At 41.0% G+C, this 12,500-nt stretch overlaps 3 protein-coding genes across 4 annotated transcripts in view; 2 read left to right on the top strand and 1 right to left on the bottom strand.

The window, feature by feature from the left end:
* The window catches only part of LOC137993098 (uncharacterized), a 2,393-nt gene extending 1,007 nt beyond the window's left edge, over positions 1-1,386 (top strand). Inside the window, exon 1 of the mRNA XM_068838766.1 lies at positions 1-1,386. This exon is cut by the window's left edge and continues 1,007 nt beyond it. Within this exon, the coding sequence (XP_068694867.1) occupies positions 1-79 (79 nt within the window). The 3' untranslated portion in view covers positions 80-1,386.
* Positions 1-5,972, top strand: part of LOC137993099 (uncharacterized) — an 8,829-nt gene extending 2,857 nt beyond the window's left edge. The window contains exon 2 of the mRNA XM_068838767.1: positions 4,047-5,972. Coding sequence (XP_068694868.1) covers positions 4,104-5,129 — 1,026 coding nt within the window. The 5' untranslated portion in view covers positions 4,047-4,103 and the 3' untranslated portion in view covers positions 5,130-5,972. The remainder of the gene's footprint in view (positions 1-4,046) is intronic.
* Positions 5,973-6,126: 154 nt separating this feature from the next.
* Positions 6,127-12,500, bottom strand: part of LOC137993095 (serine/threonine-protein kinase Kist-like) — a 15,023-nt gene continuing 8,649 nt past the window's right edge. For both annotated transcript variants that reach the window (XM_068838758.1, XM_068838759.1), the window contains exon 8: positions 6,127-9,474. In XM_068838758.1, the coding sequence (XP_068694859.1) occupies positions 9,157-9,474 (318 nt within the window). In that variant the 3' untranslated portion in view covers positions 6,127-9,156. The remainder of the gene's footprint in view (positions 9,475-12,500) is intronic.

Raw genomic sequence — 12,500 nt, 5'->3', positions numbered from 1 at the left:
AAAGCCTCTACAAGAGATGGATATGGACGACCCAGACAGAGAGCTGGGAATCGACGAAATATTTGGTAAAAAAAGATAGAAACGTCGCAATGAACAGTATAACTGTATCGATTAATTAAGAGAGTTCATTCGTGTCACAACATAGTTTTATTTAAGTGTTGCAAGAGTCTTTTTATTTTGAAAAAGTAATCTATTTTTTAGATGTGACTTTTTTACCTTAAAAGCAAAACTGTACAGGCCAACGCGCATTGTTTGTTTTTTAAACACTTTTTAAAATCTTCACGATTAAAGTATCATTGTGGAACTTTAAAGACTACAGGGTGGCAGGATTAAAAATTGTTTAAAATAGATTATCTTAGGCGAAAGTTAAAAATAAAGGGAAAAGGAGACAAGAAGTACTCTGGAGCTGCTAGGCTGGAAGGTCCCTCTTTAGGGCTTCCTTAGCCGCAAGCTTTGAAGAAAAAAATGGCGTCCATTCTCAGTGTTTAACTATACTGAAGAAAGGTCTGAATGACAACAGCGGTGAGAAAAAGTTCATCACCGCAACAAACTGACAAGTGGCAAAACTTACCCGGACGAGCGTCAAAAGAGGTAGGCAATTTTCAGTCCAAATGTAAACATTGTCAAATTCTCTTCATGACAGTTCAAGGCAAGCTAACAAAGAGTATCTATAAACGCCAGGAAAGTCAATCACGTTGTCTGTACTTGGGCCATTATGAACTCGAAATCGTTCAAACGTAGTGCAAGTAAGTTCTGAGACATGATGTAACGACTGTGAAAAAGGAACCACCGCGATGATTTGACTTTACTCAGTCTCGGCTCAAAACTAAGATGATCTGGTGAAGGAAACCTCGCCCGGGAAACCTCGTAACAAGGCACAAATTCACATCCTATACCGCTTTCCGTGATTCTGGATTCGTTAAGTGTCAAGATCAGAATTCTTATCACGATTAGAAGAAGAGATGTAGTTGAAAAGCGGGTTACTGGGCTTGAACCCTGGGGATAAGAGCAGTTTCATCAAAGGACCTTGGACCGGTCTTTAACTGGGAGGTAGTCAAAATTTTACAACCAAGCAAAAATTCCCGCTCCGTCAGTAAATTTATACAAAACTACATCAAGATTTAACATGCACCACACAACACAAATTAAAAACTTGCAGTACAAACAAAACGAGATAATGAAAGAAAGTAACTTTTGGGCGTTCGCTCCACTCAGTATCATTGCAATTACTTCTAACCGTGAGAATAAAAACTATTAATTTGCAATTAGCACTTTGTCGCAAATATTATTTCCAGACATGCACATAACTTTAATCACTCGGTTTTGTTTGCTTTTCAGTTCAAACGCGGAAAAATATCCGAATTATGGAGAATTGAGCCCTTGACGAAAATCAGTGAGCACTAGTAGTGTTGACTAGCCTGTTGACCAGTAAAAGAAACTTGCCGGTTGAAGACGAAATTCAACTATTTTTATTTTTTTTGTTGCGGCATAGATTTCTACACCGTTCAACAAAGAATGGCTTGATTAAACAAAGCTCAAGTTTTACTCGGTTTGCTTTCTTTAAAAACAGTGGACTGACCCAAAAACTTAACGGAAGAGCTTTTGTGCTATAATAACTTCACAAAAGCCCTTCGGCCGGTTAATTTTAGGTCGGTCAACAGTTTGTAAAGAAAGCTTAGCTTGACTGAAACCGCCTTGCCCATGAAATGCAGAAAGTCAGTATTCCAAGTGCCCACTAATGTTCATTACAACACGGAACACGTCCAGAATCCCAAAGCATCGAATGCTTTCGCACGTGTCAATCACGCTCGCTTCACAATGTTTAGCACCATAAAACAGCCTCTCGTTCTTGAGTCGCGTTTCGTGCGTCACCGGCGCGTGGAAATTGACCGGCTTTCCTCAACATCAAGCTGGTTCAGTCTAGTTTTAGTACAGCAAGACCCTTATTTCATAACAAACTATACAGTCTTGAAATCTGTAAATAAATCGCAATCTTTAGAATGATCACGAAACCTTTTTATTTCCAAAACATGTTTCGATGTGTCACATCTTCGTCATTTTCCAATTGGTCAAAAAAACGTTGCCAAATTTGTAAAAGCTTAGGGAAGTTAGAGATTCAGACAGTCCTTCTCAGGTCCTTTTTTTTTAAACTGATGACGGCTAATGCGAAACACATCGAAACAAATTAAAAAGTTTCGTAATCTTCTCACAAAATGTATGAATTTGACCCATATGGGTTATGGGCTCGATCCTGCTGGTGGTGAGTGCCGAAAAATCGCTTTCCCAGTCACCTCAAGCCCTCTGGGAATCCGTGTCTCGAACACAACACATAGCTACAAAACTCTTACGCTTCTCGGGATAATACAAGGGATAAGATGAGCAAGAGGTTTCGCGGAGAAGATAAAAGACATATTTACTATAGTCGCTGACAGAAAGCACAGTGCAACGTTAATTTCCGAACGCAAATTGTTTCCGACGTAACGATTGTCGTTCTAACCTAATTCAGATTACAAAATATTTCATTACTTTTTTATTTCGAGGATATTTTGGAGTGTCGGTAAGCGTTCTTTCTGCATCACTCTTTTCCTTTATCAGGCGCGCGGCGGGCGCCCGCCGCCGGCAGGGTTCTCCTCATCAGACGGTAACCGGTAAAATTTACCGCTTGTAAGAGCACTTATTACCGCCTGCAAACGCTCAGAAGTCGCTTATCCTTTGCAGAACTTCCAACATTAACCAATTGCTTTACCGGTTTGAAAAGATGATATACCTGTTGCGCTAAAAACTAAGGAGAACCCTGATTTAATATCCGAGACAGATTCTCTCAACAACAAAAATATCCTAGTTGATTTTAGAGCGAGTCCACTCAAAAAATTTTGTTGAGGCAAGTCAAAATATTTTTCTTTCCGAAAATAGTTAAAATTAGGAAACTTATTACGCATGCATTGTAGACTAATGTATACACGGGTGCCGGAGAGTTCTTATCGAGAGCCAAAGCTGGATTAACTATTACTCTGAAATACTGGAATCTCTTAGAGTGGTTTTCAATTGAGTATGGAAAGTAATTAGCGAATTACCTTGGTTTTGCATTACTTCACTCAGTGATTGGTTCAAATTTCTCGCGCCACTTTTTCAACCAATCAGAGGTGAAACCAAAACCAATCGTGGCTCGCGCGTGCACATTTTCCGGCGCTTTGCGTCGTCTACGTGTAATAACTTCGAGTTTTGATTGGTTTACCGAATTGTCTCCATCCTTTTTGATTGGCCAAAGTAATAACTTTGGTTTTGGTTTTACGACACTCAATTGAAAATTGCTCTAACACTAGTAACGTTAAATTAATCACTAAACCAAAATCAGTGTTCAGTATAAGAAAAGTTTCATCAGACACGCGTTTTTGCCTCTAATTTATCTTCTTTCAATATTGTATATTTTTGGCCATTAATATATTTTCTATTTTAGTTACGCCTGGAGGCCTAATCCACAGTGAGGCGAGCGGTGGATTTGTTAGCGGCTACTCCACGCATGCGTGTTCATAACCAGGATCTCATTATGAGCCACCAAGCAGTTTTGAAAACAGTTCATTCACTGCCTCCTTAAGCGGTGTATCAGTTGTACATCACGTCGAGCTTTCGAAAAGCCGATAACTCCTCCCGTGGACGAATTACCATTTCGGAGTTTCAATATGCGAAACTGATTGATGCGTAAGAAGGGGTAGTTTCTAAAGAAACTGTGATACATTATCAACTCCGTTGATAACACCAAATGATTGATGCGTAACCACATCTAGCTGTGAGTGAATAGAGCGAGTTTCAATCGAGTTTCGTAAAACCAAAACAATAATAATTACTTTGGCCAATCAAAAAGGACGGAGACAATCCAGTAAACCAATCAAAGCTTGAAGTTATTACACGTAGACGACACAAAGCGCGGGAAAATGGGCACGCTTTTGGTTTCACTTCTGATTGGTTGAAAAAGTGGCGCGAGAACTTTGAACCAATCACTGAGTGAAGTAATGCAAAACCAAAGCAATTCTTAAGTCATGCTTAAGGTTCAAGATACGAAATAGTGTTGTTAATCAATCTTAGCACTGTTAATCAATCTTGTTATGGGAGAGCGATCACCGAGACGCAACAACCACATAGTTTTATCGGCGGAGCAGCTTGATCACAACACAAGCCTGGCCCGTGATTTGAACAAACGAGCGAGTAATCGATTGCGATTACACCATGGAAACATAGATGAACACCAGAACGTCAATCTGAATTCACTGGACTACGAAATGCGGAGACTCAAAAGCGAATTGAAGGGGATCACGAATCATTCGGGGATTTTTGACAAAACGGGAGATACGATAAACCGAAAAGCAATGCCGAGCAAAACTGATACAACGCGGAGGACAAGAAAGTCTAAACGGATGACGTCAAGTAAAACTACGGGCACCGAACAAGATTCATACTTGTCAAGGAATGCTGTGAGAGATGTTAACACTGCAACGCTATCGCGTCAAACTGCGGCCTTTTCACGACGAAAAAGTTTGTCGTTACCAACTCTGCCTTCTATGACAAACACGGTTAGAATGTCCCCTCGCGATGATCTCTCTCAGTTGTATTCGCGTGCAGGCGCTCAACGGGCGGACGACGTTGAAGAGGGGTCGTTGCCTTCGAAGACAAAAGAAACAGGACGACAGAGGCAATCGATGTCACGAACAATGAGCCTTGAGGCAACCGCATTGGAGGGTCAAACGGAGGACAGACGGATTTCTGTTTCTGTCACGAACGCCAGTGGTGAGACCAAATTTCGACCGGTTTCACCGCGTGGGATCATTGCAAAAGAAGATCCTTCGTTGGCAACGATTAACCTTGATGCTGTTAAGGACAGGATACAGAACAGACTATCACAACCGGGAAATCAAGAGGACGATGATTTTGACCCAGATATCACACCGTACATGAACGTCCCCCCGGACGGCTTACCCAGAACTGTGTATTTGCTACCACCATTAACTGATCTCTTGAAGGAGGCAAAGAAGGCCAGATACGTTAGGAGACCAAAAAAGCCTCTACAAGAGATGGATATGGACGACCCAGACAGAGAGCTAGGCATCGACGAAATATTTGGTAAAAAAAGATAGAAACGTCGCAATGAACAGTATAACTGTAACGATTAATTGAGAGAGTTCATTCGTGTCACAACATAGTTTCATTTAAGTGTTGCAAGAGTCTTTTTATTTTGAAAAAGTAATCTATTTTTTAGATGTGACTTTTTTACCTTAAAAACAAAACTGTACAGGCCAACGCGCATTGTTTGTTTTTTCAACACTTTTTAAAATCTTCATGATTAAAGTACCATTGTGGAACTTTAAAGACTGCAGGGTGGCAGGATTAAAAATTGTTAAAAATAGATTATCTTAGGCGAAAGTTAAAAATAAAGGGAAAAGGAGACAAGAAGTACTCTGGAGCTGCTAGGCTGGAAGGTCCCTCTTTAGGGCTTCCTTAGCCGCAAGCTTTGAAGAAAAAAATGGCGTCCATTCTCAGTGACTATACTGAAGAAAGGTCTGAATGACAACAGCGGTGAGAAAAAGTTCATCACCGCAACAAACTGACAAGTGGCAAAACTTACCCAGACGAGCGTCAAAAGAGGTAGGCAATTTTCATTCGAAATGTAAACATTGTCAAATTCTCTTCATGACAGTTCAAGGCAAGCTAACAAAGAGTTATCTATAAACGCCAGGAAAATCAATCACGTTGTCTCTGCTTGGGCCATTATGAACTCGAAATCGTTCAAACATAGTGCAAGTAAGTTCTGAGACATGATGTAACGACTGTGAAAAAGGAATCACCGCGATGATTTGACTTTAGTCAGTCTCGGCTCAAAACTAAGATGATCTGGTGAAGGAAACCTCGCCCAGGAAACCTCGTAACAGGGCACAAATTCACATCCTATACCGCTTTCCGTGATTCTGGATTCGTGAAGTGTCAAGATCAGAATTCTTATCACGATTAAAAGAAGAGATGTAGTTGAAAAGCGGGTTACTGGGCTTGAACCCTGCGGATAAGAGCAGTTTCATCAAAGGACCTTGGACCGGTCTTTAACTGGGAGGTAGTCAAAATTTTACAACCAAGCAAAAATTCCTGCTCCGTCAGTAAATTTATACAAAACTACATCAAGATTTAACATGCACCACACAACACAAATTAAAAACTTGCAGTACAAACAAAACGAGATAATGAAAGAAAGTAACTTTTGGGCGTTCGCTCCACTCAGTATCATTGCAATTACTTCTAACCGTGAGAATAAAAACTATTAATTTGCAATTAGCACTTTGTCGCAAATATTATTTCCAGACATGCACATAACTTTAATCACTCGGTTTTGTTTGCTTTTCAGTTCAAACGCGGAAAAATATCTGAATTATGGAGAATTGAGCCCTTGACGAAAATCAGTGAGCACTAGTAATGTAGCCTTCCCACCAGCCAGTTGACCAGTAAAAGAAACTTGCCGGTTGAAGACGAAATTCAACTATTTTTATTTTTTTGTTGCGGCATAGATTTCTACACCGTTGAACAAAGAATGGCTTGATTAAACAAAGCTCAAGTTTTACTTGGTTTGCTTTCTTTAAAAACAGTGGACTGACCCAAAAACTTAACGGAAGAGCTTTTGTGCTATAATAACTTCACAAAAGCCCTTCGGCCGGTTAATTTTAGGTCGGTCAACAGTTTGTAAAGAAAGCTTAGCTTGACTGAAACCGCCTTGCCCATGAAATGCAGAAAGTCAGTATTCCAAGTGCCCACTAATGTTCATTACAACACGGAACACGTCCAGAATCCCAAAGCATCGAATGCTTTCGCACGTGTCAATCACGCTCGCTTCACAACGTTTAACACCATAAAACAGCCTCTCGTTCTTGAGTCGCGTTTCGTGCGTCACCGGCGCGTGAAAATTGACCGGCTTTCCTCGCCATCAAGCTGGTTCAGTCTAGTTTTAGTACAGCAAGACCCTTATTTCATAACAAACTATACAGTCTTGAAATCTGTAAATAAATCGCAATCTTTAGAACGATCACGAAACCTTTTTATTTCCAAAACATGTTTCGATGTGTCACATCTTCGTCATTTTCCAATTGGTCAAAAAAACGTTGCCAAATTTGTAAAAGCTTAGGGAAGTTAGAGATTCAGACAGTCCTTCTCAGGTCCTTTTTTTTTTAACTGATGACGGCTAATGCGAAACACATCGAAACAAATTAAAAAGTTTCGTAATCTTCTCACAAAATGTATGAATTTGACCCATATGGGTTACGGGCTCGATCCTGCTGGTGGTGAGTGCCGAAAAATCGCTTTCCCAGTCACCTCAAGCCCTCTGGGAATCCGTGTCTCGAACACAACACATAGCTACAAAACTCTTACGCTTCTCGGGATAATACAAGGGATAAGATGAGCAAGAGGTTTCGCGGAGAAGATAAAAGACATATTTACTATAGTCGCTGACAGAAAGCACAGTGCAACGTTAATTTCCGAACGCAAATTGTTTCCGACGTAACGATTGTCGTTCTAACCTAATTCAGATTACAAAATATTTCATTACTTTTTTATTTCGAGGATATTTTGGAGTGTCGGTAAGCGTTCTTTCTGCATCACTCTTTTCCTTTATCAGGCGCGCGGCGGGCGCCCGCCGCCGGCAGGGTTCTCCTCATCAGACGGTAACCGGTAAAATTTACCGCTTGTAAGAGCACTTATTACCGCCTGCAAACGCTCAGAAGTCGCTTATCCTTTGCAGAACTTCCAACATTAACCAATTGCTTTACCGGTTTGAAAAGATGATATACCTGTTGCGCTAAAAACTAAGGAGAACCCTGATTTAATATCCGAGACAGATTCTCTCAACAACAAAAATATCCTAGTTGATTTCAGAGCGAGTCCACTCAAAAAATTTTGTTGAGGCAAGTCAAAATATTTTTCTTTCCGAAAATAGTCAAAATTAGGAAACTTATTACGCATGCATTGTAGACTAATGTATACACGGGTGCCGGAGAGTTCTTATCGAGAGCCAAAGCTGGATTAACTATTACTCTGAAATACTGGAATCTCTTAGAGTGGTTTTCAATTGAGTATGGAAAGTAATTAGCGAATTACCTTGGTTTTGCATTACTTCACTCAGTGATTGGTTCAAATTTCTCGCGCCACTTTTTCAACCAATCAGAGGTGAAACCAAAACCAATCGTGGCTCGCGCGTGCACATTTTCCGGCGCTTTGCGTCGTCTACGTGTAATAACTTCGAGTTTTGATTGGTTTACCGGATTGTCTCCATCCTTTTTGATTGGCCAAAGTAATAACTTTGGTTTTGGTTTTACGACACTCAATTGAAAATTGCTCTAACACTAGTAACGTTAAATTAATCACTAAACCAAAATCAGTGTTCAGTATAAGAAAAGTTTCATCAGACACGCGTTTTTGCCTCTAATTTATCTTCTTTCAATATTGTATATTTTTGGCCATTAATATATTTTCTATTTTAGTTACGCCTGGAGGCCTAATCCACAGTGAGGCGAGCGGTGGATTTGTTAGCGGCTACTCCACGCATGCGTGTTCATAACCAGGATCCCATTATGAGCCACCAAGCAGTTTTGAAAACAGTTCATTCACTGCCTCCTTAAGCGGTGTATCAGTTGTACATCACGTCGAGCTTTCGAAAAGCCGATAACTCCTCCCGTGGACGAATTACCATTTCGGAGTTTCAATATGCGAAACTGATTGATGCGTAAGAAGGGGTATAGTTTCTAAAGAAACTGTGATACATTATCAACTCCGTTGATAACACCAAATGATTGATGCGTAACCACATCTAGCTGTGAGTGAATAGAGCGAGTTTCAATCGAGTTTCGTAAAACCAAAACAATAATAATTACTTTGGCCAATCAAAAAGGACGGAGACAATCCAGTAAACCAATCAAAGCTTGAAGTTATTACACGTAGACGACACAAAGCGCGGGAAAATGGGCACGCTTTTGGTTTCACTTCTGATTGGTTGAAAAAGTGGCGCGAGAACTTTGAACCAATCACTGAGTGAAATAATGCAAAACCAAAGCACTTCGCTAATTACTTTTGACACTCAATTGAAAACCGCTCTATACGCATTTAGAGCAAGACATGTAAAAGGATAAACTAAACCTCTGGTAAGCGGTTATTTGCGAGTGCTATATTATCTCCAGGAAATTCGGACCCTAAGCTAGGCCCTGCACCTCCCTGTTTTAAGCATTTCCCATAACTGTCCGTGAAAGAATCACGCCGACTTCTTTTTCGAAACTCATCGTCTGTACTTTCACTATCATAGCCAGGAGGAACAGGACTAAAAAATCCAGGTATAGTAGTTTTACCGGTGGGAAAGTAGCTTGTTATGATTGTCCTGTCATTGAGTACCCATCCAGTAAGTGCCCTGTGAGCTTGCGAGCAGTTGTCAGCGTCACGATACTCGACCAGTACCTGACACGAAATCAAATACAAGAACCATTTACCAAACATTTCTAAGTAGTTTCTTACCATTTACAGAAACCGAGGACCAACCAGTTTCCGCTTATAAATGGTTGACAATAAGGATACAAAAATTTGGTTTATCAACGCAGTTGATAATGTAAATTGACCACCGTACAGAGATTCTAAAAGCTGACGTTTCGAGCGTTAGCCCTTCGTCAGAGCGAATCGAGGGATTATGGGTTACGTGTAGTTTTTATAGTAGAGTAGGAGCTACGCTATTGGTGGTAACATGGCAACGGGAAAAGTAGGAATATATTAGTTAAATGAAAAGCGTTCGTTAATACCGAGAGGATTAAGGGTGCCGATTTGAAAGATGAATTTTTGTTCCAGATTCTTGCGGCTTTCCGTCGTACCTAGATGTAGGGAAAGGCCGCAGATAGCCATGTGTTTTTTGGAGTGGTTAGGCAGATTAAAATGGCGAGCGACTGGCTTAGATGCATCCTTGTCATTCTTCTCAACATCGCGAAGGTGTTCGCGGAATCGGTCACCTAGTCGTCTACCTGTCTCACCAATGTATAATTTATTGCATAACGTACAGGTTATGCAATAAATGACATTTGCGGAGGTACATGTGAAACGATCGGTGATCTTAACAGATCGCTTAGGTCCCGATATCTTGTTAGTGTTAACAATGAAAAGACAAGTTTTGCATCGTGAGCGCGCGCATTTGAAAGTGCCGGGTTGCTCGTTGGTTTTGAGCGCGCTTCTAACTAAAAAGTTGCCTACGTTTTTGTCGCGTTTGAATGAAATAAGTGGAGGTTGCGAAAAGATTCTACCAGTCTCGGGATCATTTTGGAGTAATTTAAAATTACTAAGAATGATGCTTTTGACTGCGTGATTATGAGGATGGAAAGTGAGGGTGAATGGAATTCTGTCATTCTTATCTTTCTGTGACGTTTGTAGTGACGACTGTCGATCAAATTGTTGGGCGCGATGATGGCCCGCTTTGACCACAAAGACAGGATAGCCACGTTTTTCGAAGAAATGGCACATCTCCTCTGATTTGCTGGAAAAATCGGAGTCATCACTACATAGACGTCGAAGTCTAAGAAATTGAGAATAAGGAATGGAGTTCTTGACATGTGATGGATGTGACGATGAATACAACAAATAACTGTGTGAATCAGTAGGTTTGTAGTGCACACTAGTACATAGCACGTTGCCTCTAATAGAAACTTTGATATCTAGGAAAGCCAATGAAGTTTCCGAAATTTCCCAGGTATATTTAAGAGCCGGATGAAAAGAGTTGACGGAGGTTATAAATTGATCGAGTTCTTCTCTGCTGGATGAAATAGCGCCGATGCAGTCGTCGATGTAGCGGCCGTAGAGTTCAGGTTTGGGGCCGTTGTACTGATTAAAAAATTGGTGTTCAACATATCCTACAAAAAGATTGGCATAGCTAGGTCCCATTCTTGTGCCCATCGCTACACCATTAATTTGTTTGTAATAGTTGCCGGCGAATGAAAAACAGTTAAGCGTTAAAACTAGTTCGGCAAGACGGAGGAGCGTTTCCGAGCTAGGTTCTTTGACAGTGCGTTGATCGAAAAAGTGTTTAAGTGCTTGAAGACCTTCGCTGTTAGGAATGACTGTGTATAGAGATGTAATGTCCATGGTGAAAATAAGTTTGTCTTGGCCGGAGAAATTGAAATCGCGGAAAATTTGTAGTGCGTGTGTACTGTCTTTAATGTATGATGGCAAAGATTTGACGATAGGCGTCATAATCCTGTCTAAGTAGCTAGAAATGAGTTCGGTGGGGCAACTACAGGCAGAAACGATAGGTCGACCTGGGTTGTTGGGTTTGTGAATTTTAGGCAAGAAGTAAATGCACGAAGTTCTATGGGTGTTGATGATGAGATTAGAGGCAGTGTCCGGTAATTCTTGATTAACTATAAGATTTTGAATGGTGTCTTTGACAAGTTTTTGATTGTTGGAAGTGAGATCTTTAGGGATTTTGGCATAAAACGAGGTATCCGAAAGTTGCCGCAAAGCTTCTTTTTGGTAAAGGTCGGACCGCCAAACAACTACCGCGCCGCCTTTGTCGGCCGATTTGACAACTATGAACAATAAGGGTTCATCGTTATCTTTACGCACATCTTGTGAAAATTATCCATTCTGATTGGTCGAACGAAATAAAGTTCTCATAAATGGTAATTCAGTACAAAGAGTCACAAATATTATGAACTTTCCAACTGGATACTAATAAAATGGATACACTAAATAGTCTTGAGCTAAATAAAATGGCGGGCGTCTTGATTAGTGCCTCTACAGCATAACCTGAGTAGCTGGCGGGGAATTTTATCGCACGCGCGAGTAAATTGATGATTGCTCAGTTGTTTTTGGGCCGCGAGTGGAATGGTGACGAGTAGTTTTGCGGGCAATCGCCAAAATCCCAACCAATCCTCTACCTCTCACTTAACGATTATCGTCAATTGCTGATTTGGTCTGAATTTACTATTATCGTTAATTTAGAAGACTGAATGTTTGATATGGATTATGGGAAATGGTCTTTTTTTTTAAGGCAATGCGAGTATAAGGACACAGGACTCGAACTCAGCTCTGGGAGTGGCTGTTGATTAACAAGTCACCTAATCACTTAACCAAAAAACAGCTAGCTGCGTGGAGTCAATAGTTTAACAACAATAAAAGCAAGATGACACACGCTAACACCAACCCGGTGTGGCCAACACATCACGCATGCGCACAACCACTTCACCCGGTCAATTAGCAGCCATGGACAGCTGTTGCGGCCTTTTGGGCCTCATCAGCATGGCGTAGCTAACCTACCAGGCGGATGTTTTAAGCACCCATTTTTAAGCGGCAGCTTCACATGCCAGACATGTGGTCAGCTGGGTTGGGAACAGCAAAACTGTTCTTCCACGGCCGAAACAGCTGTCCATGGCTGCTAATTGACCGGGTGAAATGGTTGTGCACATGCGTGATGTGTTGGCCACACCGGGTTGGTGATAGCGTGTGTC

This window comes from Montipora foliosa, chromosome 2 (genome assembly GCF_036669935.1).
Source record: "Montipora foliosa isolate CH-2021 chromosome 2, ASM3666993v2, whole genome shotgun sequence".
Lineage (NCBI taxonomy): Eukaryota > Metazoa > Cnidaria > Anthozoa > Scleractinia > Acroporidae > Montipora > Montipora foliosa.
Note: the sequence above shows the minus strand (reverse complement) of the source record. Positions and strands in the feature narration are given on the sequence as shown.